A 24,089-nucleotide genomic window follows, 5' to 3' on the forward strand; every position below is an offset into this window, starting at 1 on the left:
CAGGAAGGCCTAAAAGCCTTTTGTTGCCTTTACTTCATGGATTCACTGTCCAGGACCTCAGAAAGATTTATTTTTTCCTTACTTTTTTTCTTATTATTGATATCAATGACTCTCTCTCTCTCTCTCTCTCTGTATTTGTGTGTGTGTGTTAGATATTTATGAACTCTAAAAAAGAAACTTACCACTAGAATAATAGTAAGGGACAAATGGATATTGATACCTGGACATTTGTTGCTTTCCTGCATAAAAGAAAAGAAAAACAAAGCAAACAATTGTTTCCACATGTTGTAATTGTAAGATTGTCAGTTAGCATTCTGCTCCATTTCAATAATAGCTTTGAAGGCCAGGTTCACATTTGGGGCAGGGAAAGGCAATATTTGGGGAGAATGCAAGGATTACATAACATTTGAAGGAAGGACAGGGACAATTAGTAAACCAAGTAATGGAATGAAATCTGTGCGCTTATCTTGCACATTCATGGGCTGAGATTTTTGTTTGTTTGTTTGTTTTTCTTGGTCTGAGTATAATGCTTCAGGAATTGCACCTAATTAAGGTTTACCCTGCACAGATTTCATGTATTTTGTGCCTCAAAATAATGGAAGATCGTTGTTTTCACTGTTTGGCAATTACAGTAAGATGCTTTCTCCAAAAGATTTGAGGACTACCTGTGACCTTGGGCAATGGATTACTCACGTCTGATTTACTGATGGATTGGAATTACCTCATTCATTGTATAAAGTTGTAAGAGATATTTCCCTGATTTTCTTTATCACTTAAAAAGCCTTTATACTTCACTGCAGCATCAAACCCTTCCTTACCCATAATTGCCAATTACTACAATGGTCATTCCAGGAAGCACTGTAGGAGTTAAACATCTCTATAAAGAGCACCAACCTGCTGTGAGTGAAGAAATCATTATAAAAGCTAAACAAAAACAATAAAATACCCACACATAGGTCCGGAAGCTGATGTCACAGTGAAATGGACGAGATATTCTGGAGCTCCAGAATTCTTGCCGATAGCTCTGCTGTTGGGCAGTCTAATTTTGACCCCACAGTCTAGTTTTGACTGTGGTAGTGGAGGGGATATCCTGTTGATCTCAGGGACATCGCAAAGTCCCTGATTGATCCAGGAAAGCCCTTTTTCCTGCAGCGGGGTTTCAGCCATTGAGGCTGCCGAGGCTGGGACAGCTTCAGGAAGAGAAAGAAGAATGACAGTGAATCGGATTGGTGAGAGAGCTTTATTCTTTTTTAACTAATACAAAGAACACCCTGAAGGGAAAAAGATTTGGAGATTGGAGACTGGAGATTGAGAGTAAGAGAAGAGAAGCGGCGAATTGAATTGGGAATAGTTTTTTCTTTTTCACACCTAATTATCTAATTTGAAAGACTTAATTGTTTCACTTTCACTATTATCCAGGACTGGATTGAAAGAGAGAAGACCAGCACTGGTAATCCTTTAAATTTTGCCTTTTTAAAAGAAAATAACTGAAGAGATTGGTTTGATTATTTCAATGAAAACCTTTTCCTCTTTTTCTTTCACTTTTTTTTTCTTTTTCTTCTTTTGTAATTTTGTATTAATTTGAAACGGAAAAGTTTGGACTTTAAAATAGGAAAGATAGGAGAGTGTCTAATACTGCCACCTGCTGGAAAAGATATTTTATTTCCATGTTTATTCAAGTAACAGCTTAGAGATATATCGTAGCCATAATTAAGTGACTGTATACTGCTATGCTGATAAGAGTGGAGAACATCTGAGGAAGTGGACTATCTGTACTGTTTATACAGGTGTTTCTCTTGTTTCTCTTGACTCTAGTTGGAATAGGAGTCTAGAAACATTATAGATGGCTTTTGTTTTCTTTTGAACTGTTACTTGCTTCTTCTTCTTCTTTTTTTTTTTAACTAGTGGCTTCTAAGAAATCACTCTCTGTATGCTTTCCGGATATAAATGTGCTTGAAGGACTATTTTTTGTTTCTGTTTTCTTTTTATATATTTTTTTTCATTGCTTCTGGGATTTTCATATAATTGTATTGGATTAAAGCATTCAAGAGACTGAAGATTTTTTGATTTTTTTGATTTGATTTTTTTTTCTCTCTCTCCTTTTTCTTTCCCCCCCCCCTTTTTTTCTTGGAAGTAGACCTTATGTATTTTTTTATACATACCTTTTTTATTTTGGTTGGCATATTATTATTTTTTTTTACTCTTTTTCTACTTCCCAGCTTTTTGTTATATTTTTTCATACTTATTTTCATTTTTGTTTTTCTCTTTTTTCCTCTTTTTTTTGGACTCACATCTAAAGGATTAGGGTTTGAAAGAACCTGAAGAACTTGATTTTTTTTTCTTTTTTTACTTGTTTGGCTCTTTCCTTTTAAAATTTCATTTTTTGGATGTGGCTCTGGTTGAATACTTAATAAAATGAGCAGAAAAGTAGTGACAGTGGGAGCTGCCGTGACCACACCTTCTTCATCACCATCTGGAGGACAACAATCTATTCAAGCAATGTTACAGCAAGAGAAGGAGAAAGATAAAGATAAAGAACCATCATTACAAATGATTTTACAAACAGTTCTAAGAATGGAACAACAATTACTTAAGACAGATGAGAAAGTTCAAAGAATGGAACAAGAACTATCTAAGACAGATGAAAAAGTTCAAAGGATGGAGCAACAACTACTTAAGAAAGATGAAAAAGTGGTCAGTATTCAGCAAACAATGTCAAAATATGAAGAAAGAATGTTAAAATTAGAGAAGAAAGATGATCAAAAAGAGGAAAAAATGAAAGAGATAGAGAACAGATTGGGAGAGGTTGAACAAGAAACAAGTGCTTTGATTGGATGGGAAATGGACAAAGCAGAATTCTAAGATTCCAAAATGTGGAGGAAGAGAAAGGAGAAAATCTTGCAGGTATTATGATTGGAATGTTGGCCGAGGCACTAGAAGTCACTAAAGAGAAGATGATAGACGGGGTTGATGAGATTTATCGAGTCTATACCAGATACGCTATGCGTAATAAATTGCCAAGAGAAGTACATATAAGATTTACTAAGAAATTGATTAAAGCACAAATACTTCAAGTAGCTAGAGAAAAAAACCTGAAATATAAGGAGAAAGAAGTGGCTGTTTTGAAACAAATACCAAGAAAGATCAGAGAGTTGAGAAGAGAATATCAATTTTTGACTAAAATTTTGATTAAAAAAGGAATTAATTACAGATGGCTGATTCCAGAAGGGTTAATTCTCACATGGCAGCTTCAAAGATATAGATTGAATACAATAGATAAAGCGAGAGCTTTTTATGATGAATTCCTTAAAGAAAAAGAAGTAGTAATGGAGGTTGAAACACAAACTACAGTAGTTTAACTGATTTTAACTGGTTTTTTAAATTTTTGTATTTATGTATTTTATTGCTTGGCTGTTCACCGCCCTGAGTCCTTCGGGAGTAGGGCGGTATACAAATCAAATAAAACAAACAAATAAAACAAACAAAGTTCCAATTAAATTCACAGAAGAATTGGCAATGCTTGAACCAACAGAAGGCGCAGTCGGTGGGGCTGTGGAACATAAAGAATAACATGAAGCAAGATCAACTAGAGCAACAAAACCTATATATAAAGTATGAACATGAAAGAAAGGAAATTAATTTCAATAAATGTAAATGGACTTAATTCGGCTATTAAAAGAAGGAAAGTATTTCATAAATTAGAGAAATTGAAATTTGATATAATTTGTTTACAAGAAGTACATATTAAAAAACAGCATGAACAATTACTGATACAACCAAAACTTGGAAGAACTTTTTTATCTCTATCACAAAGTAAAAAGAGAGGAATTATATATTCAAAATGCAATATTGGCAGAGCAAAAATATGCAGACGAAGAAGGTAGAATTCTGATGGTGGAAATAATTGATAATAATATGAAAATTCTTTTAGTAGCAGTATATGCTCCAAATGACAATCAAAGGGATTTTTACAGAAAATTACATAATAAAATAATTGAAATGGAATATGATAATATATGTATGATGGGAGATTTCAATGGAATTGTGGATGAAAACTTGGACTATAAAACACATAAAACAATAAGACACAATAGAAAGACATTACTGAAATCTTTTTTCAAGATGATAGAGGAAATAAATATGAAAGATGTATGGAGGGAGAGAAACAGGAAAAACAGACAATATACTTTCTATTCTGATAGACACTTATCTTGGTCCAGACTAGATATGATATGGACAACAATGGACTTGATGTTGAATATAGAATATGCGGAAATGAAACCTAATTTATGGGCAGACCACAACCTGGTGACAGTTATATGGAAAGGGCGAAAAAGAAGAACTAGATGGACTTTAAATAATACAATACTAAAAGAGAAAGACTTTGTACAGAAAATGGAAAGAGAGTTGGATTTTTTCTTCAAGGAAAATAAGAAAGAAGAAATATCGGCACAAAATCGTTGGGATACAATGAAGGCCTATGCAGGAGGTTTAATCATAGATTATATAAGGAAAAGAAATGTAAATAAAAGACAAATCTTTAAAATATTGACTGATGACTATAAAAGATTTGAAAAGGAACTCCAGAAAGGTCTATATAAGAAAAATATTAAAATTAAAATGGACATTATAAAGCATAAAATGCACCTATTGGAGAAAGATTTAGCCCCAAAAATAAGAAATGCTAATCAGAACTATTTTGAAAATGTGAATAAACCAGGAAGATGGCTAGCATATAAATTGAAAAAAGAAAGAGAATCAAGAAAAATAACACAACTAGTTGATAATCAAGGACAAAGCAAATTTGGAAATAAAGAGATGTGGAAAATAATACAAGAATATTATAGACAACTTTATAAAAGAGAGACAATAGAAGAGGAAAAAGTGACAAGGTACACAAGAAGCAAAATTACCTCAGATTCCCAAAGATATCGAGGAAATGTTGGAGGGAAACATAACAATGATGGAACTAATAGAAGCAATTAAGAAGCAAAAGAATAGGAAGGCACCAGGACCAGATGGTTTACTGGTTCAATATTATAGGGCATTACAAGAACCTTTGGCTCTCCCATTATTAGAGGTTATGAATGAAGTGATGACAAAGAAGGAAATACCCAAATCATGGACTGAGGCATATATTACGCTGATTCATAAAGAAGACACAGACTTGCAACAAATTAAAAATTACAGACCTATATCCTTGTTAAATTTGGACTATAAAATTTTTGCTTCAATATTGGCAGAAAGATTAAAGAGATATTTGAACAACTTTATACATATAGATCAGAATGGATTCCTCCCCAAAAGACAAATTAGAGACAATATAAGAGTAATTCTGGACACACTAGAATATTATGAAGCTTTGATATTTTTAGATGCTCAAAAAGCTTTTGATAATGTAAATTGGCGATTTATGACGCTACAAATGGAAGAGATGGGTTTTGGTAGGAAATTTATCCAGGTGATTGAAGCTATATACAATAAGCAGACTACAAAAATAATGATTAATGGAGAAATGACCGATGCTATAGAGATAGAAAAAGGTACTAGACAAGGATGCCTGTTATCACCACTTTTGTTTATATTGATATTGGAAGTTTTAAATAGAAATATCAGAGATGAAAAAGAGATTAAAGGTATGAAAATTTGAAAAGAAGAATATAAACTGCAATCTTTTGCTGACGACCTGGTCTTTATAATAGAAGAACCACTAAAAACAATAAATAAATTGATAAAAACTATAGGTGAATTTGGGAAAGTAGCAGGCCTGAAAATCAGTAATGATAAAATGAAGATAATGACTAAAATATGTTGAAAAAGCAAAAAGAAGAACTGATGGAGATATCAAAGATGGAGGTCACAAATAAGGTAAAATATTTGGGGATATATTTGACAGCAAGATGTAGTGCACTTAAAGAAAATAATTATAATAAGCTTAAATAACAGATAGGGCAAGATTTGGTGAAATGGGGAAACTTACAGTTATCATTGATTGGCAGAATCTCAACTATTAAGATGAATATTTTACCTAGAATTTTGTATTTATTCCAGACGATTCCAATTAAGTTGGGTAAGGAATTTTTTGAAGACTTGAATAAAATGATATTGAAATTTATTTGGCAGGGAAAGAAGGCGAGGATAAGATTGAAGTTGTTACAAGATGCTAAAATGAGGGGTGGTTTTGGCTTACCTAATTTTGAACTTTATTATCAAGCAACATTTTTAATGTGGATTAAAGAATGGATAATTTGAGAAATACTAGACTATTGAATTTGGAGGGTCATGACTTATTGATGGGATGGCATGCTTTTTTATGGTATAAAGGTGCAAAAATACAGGGGTATTTTAGAAGACACCAGATACGGGAAGCTTTATTGTCGAATTGGGAGAAGGTCAAAAAACAATATTATTTGAAAATTCCAGTCTGGGTATCTATAATTGAAGCCTTTACATATTTGGTAGTATCCAAAATAAAACAAATTGTTAGATATAGTGAATTATTGAATGAAAAGGGTGAACTTAAATTAAAGCAAGAATTAGAAGATCAGGCATATAAGATGGATTGGTTTTCATATATGCAAATACGTTCCAGATATGAAGAAGATCTCAAACAAGAAGGTTTTTATAATGTTTTGACTAATCTAGATAAGATTTTAATGGGCTCTAAGGAACATGTAATTAAAAAACTATATGGATATCTGCTAGAGATGAAATTAGAGGAAGGACAAGTTAAAGAATCGATGATAGCTTGGGGGAAAAATTTTGGCCATGGTATTGATCTAGAGAATTGGCAAAAATTGTGGTCACATAATTATAAGATGACAATGTCTACAGCATATATTAAGAATTTGTATAAGATGTTTTACAGGTGGCATTTACCCCCGGCGAGGATAGCCAGAATGTTCAAGAATAAATCGGAGAAATGTTGGAAGTGTCACCAGATGCCAGGATCATATTACCATATGCGGTGGACATGCGGAGAAGCAAAAAGATATTGGACTAAGATACACACGTGGCTGGAAAAAATGATAAAGAGATACACTGACTTTAAACCAGAAATATTTTTATTAGGGATCTTACCAGAGACATACTGTATAATAGAGATTTGCAATATTTAATTGTGAATGTTTTAACAGCGGCTAGAATTGTATTTGCAAAAAACTGGAAAGGAGAGAAAATACCTAGAAAATCAAGAAAATAATAGAATGTGCTGAAATGAGTAAACTGACATTTGAAATAAGAGAACAGAAAGATAATCAATATTATCTGATATGGGGCATGTTTTATTGTTGGATAGATAATAAAATATGCAGATGAAATATGATATATGAAGTGAAATTAAGATGTACTATGTAAAAATTTGTTTTTTGGGAACAGAACTATGTGTCATAGATTGATGTTCTGAAGTTAATGTGAGCATAAAAGGATACTAACCGACCGATACACTGTCTGGAATTGTTTGAAAGGAAGATATTTTTATGTTGTTTTTTGTTTGAAAATAAAAAATTGTTTTAAAAAACAAAACAAAAACACCCACGCAGAGGTTTCAGACTGAAGTCAGAATGCCAGATCAATTATGGCTGATTTTTACTTTTAGCATGGATCTGTTGGAACAAACAGTCCAAATTTGCTCCCAGCATTGTCTGTAATACAATTCCTTTAAATACTTGGTTGTTGTTTTTATTAGATGTGGATATAAGGCACATCTACATCCTGGATGTAAGGCAATTCTCATCTGCACTAGCATGGTGAACAAAATTCAAATGTAATTTTGCTTATAATCAACCAAGCTGTACAATAAATTTAAGAAAATTAGGCTAGTACTTTAAATTTTATATAATTAAACCTATGTATTTAGAAAATTGCTCTGAGCAATTTTATCTTCAACTGTTTCCAAGGGTAGAGAGCAGGGGTGGGTTCTACTTACCTTAATATCAGTTTGCAGGGGGCTGCACACTCTTCTGCGCAAGCGCAGAAGCATTTTGATGATGTCGGGGTCGGTGGGCAGAGCCTCCTGCTGATTTTATTACCGGTTCTATAGAATTGGTGCGGAATGGGGGCAACCCACCACTGGTGGAGAGAGGGGCGAGGGAGAGAGACAGAGACAGAGACAGAGACAGAGAGCACTGACCAATAGGATGGGAAGATATGAGATCCAAGCTAACCTTATTTAAAACACCATTGACTTATTATTGCTGTATTTGCTTCTTTTCAATTAGGTATGGAGCTCATCATTCAAACTAAAATTTTATAATAAGATCATATTCATATAGAACAAAGGCAAAGAATTACAACTCAGTTTACCTTCAGCTGTTTCCAAGGATGATAAAAGAGGGAGGGAGGGAGGGAGGGAGGGAGGGAGGGAGGGAGGGAGGGAGAGAGAGAGAGAGAGAGAGAGAGAGAGAGAGACATAATTTTTTTTGCTAAACTAGTTTGACTGCAAAAAAATTATAGTTGACCTATCATAATAAGAATAGACTGGAGGGTGCACACAATGTCAATAATATGTCTCCAGGAAGCTATTTTTATTTTTTTTAAAAAAAAAACTAATTGAAGTAAACAGCTACTTCCTTTTAAAAGGGCTTGACCCAAAGTTTTCTCTAACTACTCATATTACAAAACATAGTTTATACATAAAATCACTACCTTCCCCTTCCTCCATTGATTCATTTCATGCATTTATTTAGGAAAGCAGTACAATCAATATTTTATTTCCTTTCATTCTTCCAAAGATAAATTTCATCTTATAGGAATGATAAATTTCAGTTTGCAATCCTTTCATTTCAACTTCATACTACAACAGGACAAAAACTATGAGGCTTTTCAGAAGGAAGGGATCAAATGAAAGCACAACTATGGTTAGGTGAGCAGATAAGCTTAGTTGAACCCATTGTGGTTCTAGAGTGGGGTGTTCAACCTTGGCCACTTTCAGACCTGTGGACTTCAACTCCCAGAATTCCCCAGCCATCATTGAAGTCCACAGATCTTAAAGTTGTCATGGCTGGAAGGACTTGTTTTAATGCATGTTTCTTAATCTTAGCAGCAGGTTGGGGAATTCTGGCCTTTGAAGCCCACACATCTTAAAGATGCCAAGTTTGAGAATCATTGCTGTAGCAAGAGATTGCTAAAAATCGCATTTCTACTTTTTATTTGTTTTTTAATGCTTAAACTGTGTTTTGAAAATATTTAATTTAAAATGTAAAAAATAAGAACAAAAGATGACAAAAGCCATATTGTGAGATTGTTCATTTTAAGTTCTTCTCCATTGGGGAATACATGTAATGTCAAAATGTATGTGGAAAAGAGGTGGAGCTTGTGTTGCCACGCCATGATGCTGCTGACATCAACCTGCTCCCCCTTTGAAGATGCTGTCTGTTTGAAGATGCTGCTGAAAAACATACACCACAAAATTCATGCTTTCCTATCCCGATCTAAGGGGAAAGCATACTATCTGTTGCTCCAGGATATTCTTGACTAGTTGAACTGTGAATATTTTGAATATTGCCCCCAAACCAGATAGACTCATGCCTTATGACAAAATCTGTACCTTCTGTGGGTTTGTCAGCAACTACTTCCTTTTCTTCATTGTCTTCTGGCTTTGTGACAACCATAGATGTTAATGGAGTCACAAACTTATATTTCAAAGACAACTCCAGGGCTTTAGCAGTAATATTTTCCTTTTCATCTCCCTGCGCTACAGCACTAAAAGCAAGGACATTAGAGAAGCATTTAGAAACTGTTTTAACCATGATAATATTAATTATTCAGTATTCTTCCACCTTGTAATGCAAAAACATATTGTAAATTGTTCTAAATAATAAAATAAATAGGATATGAGCCTCTTGAATACTTTGGAAACAAAAGACTTGTCTCCGGAAAGAAGAAAGAGATAACCAGGACTTAAAACTACACTCTAATGTGAAATTAGAAGTCTTGCAATAATTATCTTGCATTATCTGAAGCAATTTAACTTGGGCCAAGAGTTCAAATCAACTACAGTCCAAAAATGATGACTGGACAGACCAGTCCATTCCAGGCATTATTGCATGAAATTAATGAAACTAATTTTCCCTAAAGTATAATCTTTCTCAAGAAAGCGATTTAAAGTGATTGATTTACCAATCCTCATGGACGTCTCTGGAGTAATCACAAAGTTGAAAAAGTCCTACATTACCGTGCTTCTAGAAGTTGTTGAATGGTGAGATAAGCCCAGAATCTCTCAATATATTCTCCAAATATGTATTGTTGCTCTTCGAAAGCTTTGGTTGTTTCCTCAACATCAGCTTGTTCAGTATAAGTCACCTCATTTAGTGCCTTGACAAAAGAAAAGGATTGGATTTATAATTGCACTATAATTTTTCAGCAGTACACTTTTATACAGATGTTAATTTCTATATTTATATACATTGAGCAACAGATGGCTGAACTCACATATATCAAAATATTTCAGGCAGTCTTTAAAGGTCTCAATGAACCCCATGGGTTTCTAACACATTACAATTATTAACTGAGAAGATACCTGTATTGTCTTGCAAGTAACTTATATTTTGGTTTTAATATTTTTACTCTACATAAATGTGGTTTTATCTCTTGGTTTGAGTTTGGTACAAGCTGGGTTGCTATGGAATCACTATAAAACTATTTTTAATAATAAAGAAATAAGTACCCATTTTCCCTTTCTGCCAAATCTCAAATTAAATCTTACAGCCTATGATGAAGTGTGCTGCAACTCAGAAAAATTTGTGTCTCTGAATAACATTGGCTAGACAGAAAAGGTGCCATTAGCCCCCTTCTAATATCTTGTGTTGTGTGGATGATGCTTTCTTTGTCACCCAGGCTCAACATGACCACATAGCTTTCAGTGATGTAAACTAGTGATAATATTGATGTCTCACTGCCTGAAAATCCTTTATGTCAGTCTTATGACAGGTGAAGTTGATATTTAAATGTGGAAGGATGGATTGGATATGGCTTGGCAGTTTAAATTCAGTTTGGCTAAGTGCTAAGTGAAATAATTAGCCAATATACCAGTAATCTGGGTGCTGTCCTATCTCTAAAGCAATATAAATAGAGACTATCTCCAAAATAAAGATTTTCAAGATTACTGTAGTTCTGACTCCTGGACCATTGATAGAGGCAGGTAAACTACCTAATGATTTCCCCTGGAGTATCTACTCTCTCAGCAGTGTTCAGAAAATTATTGTTCTGGAACTGTGAATATTTTTTGTGTGTGTTATAGAAACTGGAATTTTGTAACAACATCTTGAGGAATGTTGGACTTCAAAATTACTTACACCTTGAGCTTTTACTTCTGCAGTGATACTGTTCAGGTCATTGTCTGTAATTCGCCCAGCCACAACTATTTCAGAGCCATCATAATAATGTTTAAAACTATTTTGAGTCAAATCTGAGATGGCATTTTCCTTATAGCCTAACTCCACTTCAGTAAGCAAAGGATTGGCTACTTCATCATAAAAACCCTGGAAACAAAATAGATATTGGGGTTATTAAAAACTGTAACACTAAAAGGGTATTTATTCTCAAAATCAAAATATTGCAAATGAGAGGTTGCTTTTTTAGGCACGGTACCTTTCTGTAATCTAAATCTAGACCATCCTGGAAAAGTACTCTGGAAGATAGAATTCTCATTGAAAGTCTTGATTCTTTAAAAAAACTTGTCCTTTTTTGATATCTACAATTTTGTATAGATATGGACTCTACTTTAGAAAATTAACTGATGGGATGATGAAACTTATTACTTACAATGGATTCCTATATTTTCTCACTCTATGTTTCATGGTATGTAAACATATTCTGAGTTGATCGCCACAATGTGGGAGGGACATATATGCTAATCTTTCTTGGTTACTTTCAGATGCTATACACCTCTCCTTGAGGATGGGATGAGATATTATTACAAGAGGCCTTCATGGCCTCTTGTAACTGAAAAGAATAATCAGTGATCTTTCTCTGCTTGATAAGAAAATAAATTTATCAGATAGAATGAAAAATCTAGCACTTATGTTTATCTTGTCTAACCAAAATCTCTTGAGAATTGAAGCAAGGGAGGCAGGAATCGTAACAAGATTATAATATATACTGTAAGCACCAGGTTGGAGAAAAATAAATTATGTTCTCTTACTTAGGGGGCGTGCATAAGTACACTAACATGCCTATTGTCCTTGTCATTGTATTTTGTTCTTTTATTCTTGTTCTCATTTTTGTTTTACAAATTCTAATAAATAAATATAAATAAATAAATTTTGCCTTTCAGTGTCATCTTGCCTAAGAATTGAGCCAAAGGCACACCTCTGAACAATGTAGAGCAGGATGCTAGCTGGCAGCAGATCTTGTATCAGTGAGAGGATATGACACAAATTTCTAACTTTTGGTAGCCATGATACACAACTGCTTCGTTTGTTTTAGAATCAATATTGTTTTCTTTTTATGACCCAGTAGTCCTTTAATTTAGAGTAGAGTCAGGGCGACTGGTAGAGCTGAGCATTTACTGGCTGGCTGCCCTTCCTTATGCCTAAGTGGAGTTTACAGCAGATATTTTTCTTTGGGCGAGAAACATCTGCCCCTACCTAGGATTGAACTCTCAACCTTCCAAGTGGGAGGTGAGTGTCTTCACTGCTAGGTCACCATGCTACTCTGTTGAAGAATCAATACATCTTATGACCAACAGAAGCTACTACCAAACTTCATTTGAAGTATAATTCCTGCAGTTTTCAGATGGCAAACATAGGAAATTGGGATAAATGGGAGGAGAGGAGAACAGATGTGTTTTTTTCTCATTTCTGAATGCAAGTAAGAGTAATGTTGTTACCATATCTTGTACTCAGTGTCCTTTCTCTATCAGAGAAATATTTCATCATAAATATTTATAATATTTATAAATTATAAATAAATAATTATAAATAAATATTTATAATAAATATAATAAATATTTCATCATGACTCTATTGTTACATCCCCAAATCCCCATAACTTTAACCTTAGACTGTATACTGTTGACTTCACCCGTTTCCTAAGGGGCATGCATAAGTGCACCAGCGTGCCTACCGTCCCTTCCTACTGTCTCCATTTATTCGTACACATTTACTATGTTCATATGTTTATACTTATACCTCTTATCATGTACATGTTAGACTAAATAAACAAACAAATAAATAAATAAATAAATAAAAATAAATGAATAAATAAATAAAAATATCAACCTTTCATATGCTTATTCTTCTACCTGTAGTTGTAAGGCTGCATCTGAGTCTTCAAAGATGCGGCGAGCCACACCATTGTTTTCTGTTGCTATTCTCTCTAAAAATGCATAGTCAACATCATGACCAAACCCAAGATTGTATATAGGATATTTTCCTTTAGTTGCATTCTTAGCATTTTCTTGAATTTGCCCGAGATTTGTTACACCTGCACAGAAAGGATCACAAAACACAGTTAAATAGTACAATGATCTGAAATGTGTTTGTGGGCAGAGCAATCCTGTAACTTTAATACAAGGCTCTACAACTTCCTACCTTTCAAGTTCAAACTCTCCTCCTAATGGGTTGGAAGAGAGTGAGTAATATTGTAATCTGATTCCTTTTTCTTCCTTACTGCCTTTTCCGTGGGAAAAACTGTTGTTGTTGTTAATTAGATGTATTGAATTATAGCCCCTCTCCCCCCCATTTCAAAATACACTGAAACTGGTGATAGACAATCAATCAACAGCAGCTTCAAAAGTTTAGCAGTCATTTTGGAGTATTTCTGGGAACTTCTCCCAGGACTTCTTTAACGCCTCTCACAATGAATATTAATTTTCAGTCTTTTGAGGTAGGAAGAGAACTGCCAAGTAGCACACAGATATGTTCTTCATAGATACTGGAAGTAGAACTAGATCTATTTCTGCTGAAAGAAACCTCTTGGAAGTCCATGATTCTAACTGGCCAGTAAGTGCCTCCCACATCTCACAAAGCTGTGAAAAAGATTTGGATACTCTGGTGAGATGCAAGAACATAAATCATCTTTCCAATCTTCTGTAATGGCACAAAGGTTTAAAGATGACACATGATCACCAGAGGTTGTGGTATATACCATAGTATGGAGAAGACTATGTGGAAACAAGGAGACTGAATAGCAATCTTTATTCCCATATTCATTGGTCATTCAGCTACTTACCAACAGTGGGATCCCCATCAGATAACATGATAACTAAAGAGGCACTTCTTTCAGGTACAGATTTCAATTCATGAGCTTTATTCAGCATTTCAATGCCAGTCAGTAAACCATCATTAAAATTTGTTCCTGCAATGTGAAAGCAGGGTTTCAAATTTTTTACCATATGAAAATGGAGATTCAAATATTTTCCATGTAGTGTTTTTTTAATATATCCATTTTACTTTAACCTTATTCTAATATAGCAATTTAACTTTAACTTTTTTTTTCTACTTACCTCCCCGTGCCCTTATCTGGTGAATAAATTCCTTTGATTGGTTCACATTCTCTGGTGTAGCTTGAATTAAGTAATCTTTCCATGTTGAAACTGAATATTCAAACAGGATGATATTGAAGTGATCTTCTTCTTTTAAGTCTTCCACTATTTTTGTGAAGGCTTCCTTTGCCTAGAATTATTTTTTAAAATAATGTTATGCCCATGTCCTGCTGTTGCTACCCACATCATATGATGTGACAGATCCTTTGATGAAATTTGTTCGCTTGAGATCTTCAATTGTTTAACCCAAGGCTATATCCTGTAAAGCTAAATGTTTACTGAGGGGGAAAAAAACTTTTTTTTTTTTAAAGGTAGATCTCCATACTAAGGCAACACTCCATCGTCTCCTAGCCATAGTCAAAAGATAAGTAATATTGTGCAGCAGTCAGGCTCCATGCTATTGTTCCTGAAACATAAGTATTAAATTTAATATATATTTTTCATAAATAAAAATTGGCTAAGTCTTTTCTGACTTATGTGAGATTTTGCTTTTCTCCAATGAAATTGTAGGATGTTTGAGATAACATGAAACCTTACTAGAGAGATAGCTAAGGTTTTTTTAAAATGATAATTTCGTAACATGTTAATTGTTTTTAAAAATAGTACTGTTATTTAGATTTTTATCTATTTTTAATAATTTTTTTGATTCTTGATCATTTCAAAATAATTTTTTTGATTCTTGATCATTTCAAAATCAAACTGCTTCCTCAAAGAAGGTCCTCTTGTATTCACTTTTGCTGTTTTGGGTCCTCGCCCTAGTTGTAAAGCTGAATAAACCAGTTGGCAATGTAATGGTCAAGTTTGCCAATATCCCACATTTCATTCTAATGCTCAAGTGTTTTATTTCTGTAGGAGCCACCTGAAAGAATGTTCTATATGACTTTGAAACTAAGTAAATATATGGTCTAAATCAGCAATCCCCAACCTTTCTGGCTTGGTGACCCAACGAGGGTGATGGCGAGACATGATGTTTCTGTATGAGTGGCAGGTGCACGCACACATGCGCACAGAGCTCCATTTGTATGAGTGGAGCTTTGTGCGTGAGCACAAGCGTCCACCACTCATGCAAGTGCAGCTTCAAGTGCAAGCCAAGCCCTTGCCCCTCATGTGAATAGAGCTGCATGCACATGTGCGTACTTGCCCATCACTTATGCAGCCCAGTTCCAAACAGGCTGTGATCCAGGAGTTGGGGGCCCCTAGCCTAAATCAACACATATAAAAGAAGGCTTAGCTGAAAGTTAGGATGAATCAATACATTTCAATTATATTACTAAATACTTTCAAGATTACTATGCTACATATTTTACTATATGTGTAAATCTTGCAAGGCAAAAATAACTTGGAGTAAAAGATTGTAGGATCTGATTTTATCTGCTGTACAATTTTTCATCCTTTTAGCAATATTACAAGAATTTGTGTTGTTTACTTACTTGCTGAATTTTCTCTCCATACATGGAACCACTGACATCGATTACAAAGGCAACATTCTTAGGTAAACGTTCAAGGATTTTTGGTGCAAAAAAGTGTACAAAGTATCCATTTACTACCTAAAAGACATTGATAAAGATAGTATTCATTTGTGGTAGGGATTTTTTCTTTGGATTTGTTTTTGTGCTGGTATATTAGTCAAGTGTCAAAGAACTAGAGTTACCTGTAAATTATTAGGAGAATCTCTGTTCACATCATACTTAATGACAAAATCTCCATGTAGCAGAGTAGTTGTACAATTGTCACAGGTTCGTTGTTGTTCAATAGTAGGACTGAATGATACATGGCCCTTAAAAAAGAAGAATTATTCATCTTAGAGTTCAGCAAATGAGGAAAGCAGATTCTGCAGAAGTTTTGCTTTCATTTAGAGATTCAGGATAATGACCCATAATATTTCTAAGTATACTGTATTTTCTGCAGTTTATATTCAAAGATTAGTTCCAAACATGTGTTATCAATTTAGTGCCCTATCTTGTCCTTTGTTGACTCTTTACAACAGTGAACTAGAGGCCTACAACATTTATAACAAGCTTGAAAGTAGTGCATGGGTATACTTATTACAACAACTGAAATATTCAATACTTGAAGTAATAAACAGCTTATAACTAGTAACTATTGATTCCTTTACTATACATGTAAAATTTCTAAGGAAGGAAGCCTTGGGAGTTTTTAGAGGAATACTGTATATTTCGCACTATAAGACGCTCCAGATTATAAAACGCACATTAGCTTTAGAGGAAGAAAACAAGAAAAAAAATCCTCCTCTGCCTCTACCATTCGTTCGCTGCATCCGATTCGCTGTGGCCCATTCGCCGCCACCTGTTCACCACTGCCCATTCACTGCCACCTGTTCACCGCCATTCACTGCCACCTGTTCGCCGCCATTCACCGCCACCTGTTCACCACTGCCCATTCCCTGCCACCTGCGGGCCACCACCGTGGCCCATTCCCTGCCATCATGGCCCATTCGTCACTGCTATGGCCCATTCACCACCACCACGGCCCATTCGCCGTGGCCCATTCACTGCCATCACTGCCCATTCACCACCACCCGTTCACCACCGTTCGCTGCCGATTGCCACGAATTGGCGGCAATAGGCAGTGATAAGCGGTTGTAGCAGTGATCCCCACTGCCAAGAACAACTGATCGGAGCTGCACTAACCGCCCTCCCCCACCGGAATATTAGCTCTATAAGACACAGACATTTCCACCCACTTTTTGGGGGGGAGAGTGTGTCTTATAGTCTGAAAAATACAGTATTTAGAATGGGATGAGCCAGGAGTTTCTTTTGAAATTCAGCTGTAGTGTAATTTGAATTATTAAATATTTCAAGATCCAACATTGCATGTACCAGCCTTTCTACATCTGTAGGAACAATGAATGCAAGAAAAGCTAGCAGTGGAAAATTGCATTTTTATCTCCTTTTTTTGTCTAAGAAGACTTACTCTGCATATCTTACTCTGCATTGTCTCTTACTGGCTACACTTATACGATCAGGATTCTTTCTTTCTTTCTTTCTTTCTTTCTTTCTTTCTTTCTTTCTTTCTTTCTTTCTTTTCTTTTCTTTTCTTTTCTTTCTTTCTTTTGTCATATTTGCATTATGATATTTATTACTTTTATCTCCTCCTTCTTCACTGATTTTATTCATTATTTTTTTCCATAAGCCTGGATGTACCATACCAGTTCTACGTTTAAGCATTGTTTATGTTCTGCAATAGTCTATTGTAATTGTTGTAAATGTTGTAAGTATTCCTCGATTTACTGTTGTAAATCGAGGAATACTAATATAAGACCATGTGAAGCACATTAAGTGTTGGAATCCAAGACGTATGCATATATTTAATACCTCATAAAACTATCCTCTTCACTTCTGCAATGAAATATCCTTAAAATATGAAGATACTAAATGGACACAAGAGATACCTAATTCCCTGCATTCTACTAAAATATACAGGAAGGCATATTTTGATGATGACAAGGAGTCACTACTAATTGAATATTGAGATTTAACTTAGAAGTGACAAGAGAAGAAGCAATAGTGCAGCTTTCATAGCAAGAAGAAATTATTGAACCTTCATAATAAAGAAGAAATAGAAGTGATGCCATAAGCAGAAACAAAGGCCACTAGAGACTTCCAACCATAGATAAGATACTCAACTCAAGGCAATGCCTTCTAAATGATTTCTCTTCAAGTCGGAGAGGAAAATATACTAGATACTTCCACAAGGAACCACACTGGAGGGAAGATAAATAGCTACATCCTGGTAGAAAAGATATTGAATTTTTTTCTAAGAAAACACAGAGGTACCAAAAGAGAGGAAGTTCTTTGGACACAAATTGGTCTTCACAATTAGTGTGATGCAGAAGACAATATAGTGTTTAATTCTACAAAATGAGATGGGTTGGAAAGAGATACTTCCCAAAACATGGCAAAGATTACAATAGAATCTTTGTACCAGCAGTAAAAAACACTTTCATAATAATATTGTTCAGTAGTTTAATTTAGTTTATTAAATGTCTCAATCTCAAAGAATTCAGAGCAGCTTCAAGTGAAATGTTGCTCAATACCTATATGTAAAGACTACTTTCCTATATGAAGGAACGCATATATACGTATGTAAAAGCTACCATGATATTAAATAACTTGAAAAAGAAAGACTTCTTCAAGTTACAGAAGAGCATCCATGAATTCAAACATGCAACTTGATCCTTGTCTATACACCAGATGCAAGAACGAGAAATACACATTGAGATTGTTGTTTTTCTGTACACACATTCTTTTTATTGCCTATCCCTGATATAGGGAAATGCTTGGGAACTACTTTTACTTTTGTGAAGTATCCTTAAATAATTCTGTGCCTGCATCTTTGATTGTGGTTGTCCTGGGCCATGTCTCATTTAGACCCCTGACTGGGACAAAATAACCTATTAGCTGTGTTCCACGAAGCAAATAGATTACTTTTAAGAAATATATTCAAGGGGTCATTCTTTCTTTTCTTTACTTCTGGATAGTGTTATAAGGCACATATCATAAGGCACCATTGTAATTTTTGCTTCTTGCTTGTGAATCTTCTATACTTAATTTGCAAGCAGGGGCTTCTTCTGTACTTACCTTAGGGGAAATCTCCAGCCAACATCATGACCAAGATCATGGCATGCTTCCAACTCTTTATAGTTAATCCTCAATTAACAATGGGAATTGCAACTGGGCTTCCCATTGCTACAGAACGTGCTTAGCAAGAAAAATCCTTGCAACCCCAATTGCCATCCCGCTGGTCATTAGGCAAGAACTACCTTGTATGAATCACCCTTCAAGATTCTATTACCAGGCATACCTTTTTTCCTGAAAAAGACTTTTTCACAACTGGTAGCAGTTCGTTGTTGAGGAATGTCCCTTCAACTTCAAGTTCACTGATGTCTTGAGGCTCAAAGATGTTTGCTTCAATCTGTAACATTGATTTAAAATTATGTTGACATTAGCAAGTCCGAGAAAAAAATCAGATAAACAAAGCATTAAAAAAAATTAATTTCATAGTTGTTTATACATTTGTTTCCAAATTAATAGTTCTGAGCATCATTCACAAACGTTTCCAAAAACTACTACAAGATAAAGCGACAATACATTTGATCGTACCTCAAATTTATTGACAAGCTGTTTTGGGTTGACTTTGATAAACATCTCATATTTTCCAAACTTTCTCTTCAAGAGTTCTTCATAAGTCAATTGAAAAGTAACTTTGCTGGATGATGCAATATTGACCGAAACACTGAATTTCTCTGTTTTTCTTCCAGCAGCCCTTCACATGTTAAACAAAGTAAGGTTCATAAGATTCAAGAGAGTCATAAAAGATCACATATCCTGATGATGAATAATATAGCCCACTATTTAATACTTTATTTTGCTCTTTGTTCATTTATTTAGCATCTGTTTATTGAATAAATACTTAGGACAGGAAATGAAATAATGAAACAGATTCAGTGTGGCCTCACATACTTACTTCACAAGCCCTGCAGTCTGGCCCCTTGAAACTGCTTGTTGATACCGCTTTTGGGCAGCTTCTTTTTCTTTAATGATTCCAGGATAAGTGACACCATCAATTGTCCTATTGAAAGATACATCAGATATCTGAATATATGTGCAGATATGTTACTTGGGGTTTTTTTGCTTCAGTTTAGCAAGTAAAGGAGATATTTGAGAGGTATAACAAAGAGACTGGAAAGAATGCTGCCTCTATAGGACTGAAACCATACTGAAGAAAGATGAAGAAAGACCTTCTCTGGATATTGCAGAGCAGATTGGTAGAAACTCTAACCAGAGGGCATGTCTATTTCAGAGGAGCTTATGCAATAGGAGGCCATATTTTGGATGATCATTAAAAAGAATGAAGGTAAGAATAATGCTGTGATGGAATCTGTTACCTAGACTGGTAAGAACGGAGAGGTTATGAGGGAAGCCTTAGTTTTAGGTTTCCTATTTTGAGCACATAACTGGATTAGGTGGCTACAACATCCTCTGTAACTCTATAATTCTGATAGTTATTCTGTTAACAGTATCTTAATGGCTTAATTATTGCTAGACTGATCTCCAAAGCATATAAAAATAGGAAAATAATGCACATACAAGGTAAAGTTGGAAATAAAGGCTGTTTTGGGGAGCTCCACATCAAACTGAGCTTCCTTGGACACATTGGCACGATTCACAGCTCGACTAGTGATGACATTACGGGAAAACCTGGAAGTAACACTGCAGTCTATTTTCACCCAGTAGATTTCTATGGCGTGAGTGTGCTAGAGAATAGAAAAGTCACATGGTTATACAGAAATGTGCTGTTAATATATTATCTTCATTTTAAACACTTATAGCACAAGGATCTTTCTATACCTCACATTACATACGTAGTATTTATTTTAATGCTAATTACATTTGATTAATGTTTTATTTACTGACAAAGTGCTAATTAAATTGCAACTGACCTCAATCATTTTCTTGTTCCATTCCTGTTATTTTTTAAAATGAAATCCAAAGGCCACATCTAGAGAACTATATAATGGACTATATAATGAGGGAAATTGTGGGTCAGATTTTTATCTCTGATCCTCACAGACAAAGTCTTGTATTATATTTTAAAGAAATTTTACTTTCTTTCCATGAAGGGAACGCAAGCAGATATTTGTTACCCCCTGAATCCATGCATGAGGTAGTCTCCTTCATAAAAGTGAGTGATGATGCCTTTGCACACTTGCATGTGATGGGTACTTTGCAAGACTGAATGAAATATGCCGTTTGCTCAGAGTTAAAACATCCCTAAACACAAGAGGACTGATTTTTGAAGAAATAAACATAACTTTCAAGCTGATGATTTCTTTAAGCCCAGCAATGAAGATACATATGACTAAGAGAAAATATTTGTATTTTGTATGTGCCATCTAAACTTAATGATCAGCATTCTAAATAAAAGGTTACTTACCACATCAGTAGCACTTCTCTTCTACAAATAAAGAGTGAAAAAAAGATTAATTATTGCCAAACAACAGATGCTGTATCTTATCAAATATGCTGCATAGTAGTTGTATGTTATTCCACATTTCTTTTCATTTTAAGTGAGTAATTCTTTTCACAATAAAGGAGAACTTCCATAAAATGAAGTCTGAATAATCAGCACACATAACCTTGGCTGGGTTCATACCAAACAAATCCCTATCATTTTACCAGCCTGTCTAATTTCAAAACATTAATTACACGAGCAGAAAATAAACAAACATCTGGAAAATATGCCAAAAATTACCATACTAATTAAAATAAATATGATTTAGAAAAATGGTAGTTTTTCTACCGTTCCTCAGAGGCATATCTGTGGAGCTGCCTCAGTTCAATTTTAGGTAAGTTAGGTATAAACATAGGTATGGTGGATAGATCTCTCATGTATGTAATGTATGTATGTATGTGTGTATCTATGTACCACCATACATCCATTTTAAACATGCCACGATCAGACATACATCCTTGCTTTATTCTTTCTTAATTCAGTATCTTCCCCCAAAAAATTACTGAAATGCACAACATGATGTACAGCATATAGATCCAAATAAGGCCAATCAAGTCTGGGTCCAACACAACCTCCCTAAGGGTATGTCTCAGCAGCTCATAAAAGAAGTCAAGGACTTGTTAACAGGCACAGTAAGGAACCATAGTCCCTTGCTGGCTTCAAATCAAATCTTTATTATGGTCATAGACCAGCATAACTTTGCCTGCTTCATATCCAAATGCAGCACATCTGAGCCAGGCAGCTCAGGGCATGAGATTTCATAGGCAACCAGTTTCTATGAACTTTAGAATTTCAGTCAAATTAAGTGTACTGGTAAGTAAATGTATCCTGAATCAGGCAGGCAGAAGGCTGAAGAAGTCTTGAAGGATCTCATATAGTGGATTTGCAGTTGCTGTTCAAAACTTTAAAAAATTCTGAAGGAAAAAAAGAAGCAACTTTATACATTTAGCTACATACCTTAATGTTTCTCAAAGGGTTTATCAAAATATCTGAAGTTACAAGAGCAGGAATCAAAGCCAGTAAAACGTAACATGGGATACCCTTCCCCATGTTGGAAGAAAAATAAAAATGTTAGTTTGGAAGGACCTGTATTTGTAGTTAACTTTGTAATTAGTCAAAGAGTAACACCAAAGTAACTATGGCAAATATTTATCTTTGGAAAATGGTTGATGAAATTTCCTCATGAAAGTTAGACAGTCCAAGGCCACAAAAACACTTTTCAGAAATGTGATCATCTTGTGATTTCTTGAACTAGCACTTTGGTCACCTGGATATATTTCCCACTGGAGACTTCTATTTCAATTAAAGTCATTATGTTTTTATGCATGTAAATTAGGACAGGTGTCTCTCCAACCTTTCTGACTAGTGATAATTTGGAATTGTGAGTGCAGTATGTAGGCTATAAAGCACTGTGAAGAGGTATATACCATGTTTTACCGAAAATAAGACCCTGTCTTATATTTTTTTGAACCCTGAAATAAGTGCTTGGCCTTATTGCCATGCGCTCAGAAGCCCGATTGGGCTTATTATCAGGGGATGTCTTATTTTGGGGGAAACAGGGTAAGTCTAAGAGCTATTGCTAAATGCACACATTATGCAAATCCTTTATTGGATTTCACTTTGCCTTTTCTTTAAAAGAAAGTTTTTATTCTTTTGTCCTCTTTGTTTTGTAATGCAGTAGCTAATACATAAGATACAATATTCTTTATTCTTTACTGGGCAAGTGTGATAGGACATACAAGGAATTTGTCTGCAGTGCATAAGCTCTCAGTAAATATACAAACAACAAAGTAATATAATTATAAGTTATCTATAGTAAATGGTAATAGGAAAGATGAGAAAGATAATAGTAATACACTGATTTCTGAAATGGAGTTTAGATTGTATTTCATTTGGCAATTTCTTCACTTGATATAATTGAAAGTAGTAGAATAGCATTTTCCAAAAATTAAAGCTGTGGGGTGGGGGGGAACAAGTAATACCCACTGCCTTCGAAGAGTGAGGAAAATTCTCAGGGATGACTCTCACTCTGGTCATCACTTCTTTACCCTCCTACCATCGGGAAGGAGATATAGAAATATAGCCAGCTGCACAAACAGGCTGAAGAACGGTTTTTATCCCTGGGCTATCAGACTTCTGAATGAGAAATAACATCATAACTACATAGTTTGATGGACTGCAGGGCCGGCGCAATGTGTAACATGTTCACACTGGTGCAATAGGACTGGGTGTTTTGTTAATATGATTTATTGGGTTAGGGATTTTTTGTCTTCACTGTGAGTTGTATTGTGTTGGGGGGGGTTTACTGAGGGAGCTCAACCAATCTCACATATGTTCACATATACAATCACATATGATGTGCACTGACAATAAAGGTTTGAATTGAAAATTTGGTAAGATTCCATCTTGTTCACCATATTATTTAATATCTATCTAAAGCAGTTGGATTTGCAGCAGTTGTCATCAATGGGTTCATGACAGTTGCCCATATTTTTCCTTTCTTGCAAACTGGAAGTTTGATATTTTGAGCATTTCTGCATATTAATATTATTCCTGTAATGAGGAATTT

The 24,089-nt window shown here is 34.8% G+C and overlaps 1 protein-coding gene across 1 annotated transcript in view; it reads right to left on the reverse strand.

Moving 5' to 3' along the window:
* LOC139310208 (inter-alpha-trypsin inhibitor heavy chain H3-like) overlaps positions 1 to 22,570 on the reverse strand; it is a 44,791-nt gene extending 22,221 nt beyond the window's left edge. The window contains exons 1-16 of the mRNA XM_070934369.1: positions 22,478 to 22,570; positions 21,443 to 21,463; positions 20,596 to 20,762; positions 19,973 to 20,077; positions 19,609 to 19,771; positions 19,310 to 19,420; positions 16,137 to 16,262; positions 15,916 to 16,032; positions 14,447 to 14,615; positions 14,173 to 14,298; positions 13,244 to 13,425; positions 11,295 to 11,480; positions 10,175 to 10,314; positions 9,548 to 9,702; positions 7,013 to 7,016; positions 183 to 220 (exon numbers count right to left, since the gene is read on the reverse strand). Coding sequence (XP_070790470.1) covers positions 183 to 220; positions 7,013 to 7,016; positions 9,548 to 9,702; positions 10,175 to 10,314; positions 11,295 to 11,480; positions 13,244 to 13,425; positions 14,173 to 14,298; positions 14,447 to 14,615; positions 15,916 to 16,032; positions 16,137 to 16,262; positions 19,310 to 19,420; positions 19,609 to 19,771; positions 19,973 to 20,077; positions 20,596 to 20,762; positions 21,443 to 21,463; positions 22,478 to 22,570 — 1,903 coding nt within the window. The remainder of the gene's footprint in view (positions 1 to 182; positions 221 to 7,012; positions 7,017 to 9,547; positions 9,703 to 10,174; positions 10,315 to 11,294; positions 11,481 to 13,243; positions 13,426 to 14,172; positions 14,299 to 14,446; positions 14,616 to 15,915; positions 16,033 to 16,136; positions 16,263 to 19,309; positions 19,421 to 19,608; positions 19,772 to 19,972; positions 20,078 to 20,595; positions 20,763 to 21,442; positions 21,464 to 22,477) is intronic.
* Positions 22,571 to 24,089: the final 1,519 nt, after the last annotated feature.

This window comes from Pituophis catenifer, unplaced genomic scaffold, assembly GCF_029215685.1.
Source record: "Pituophis catenifer annectens isolate HBS135680 unplaced genomic scaffold, rPitCat1.0.hap2 SCAF_2, whole genome shotgun sequence".
Classification (NCBI taxonomy): domain Eukaryota; kingdom Metazoa; phylum Chordata; class Lepidosauria; order Squamata; family Colubridae; genus Pituophis; species Pituophis catenifer.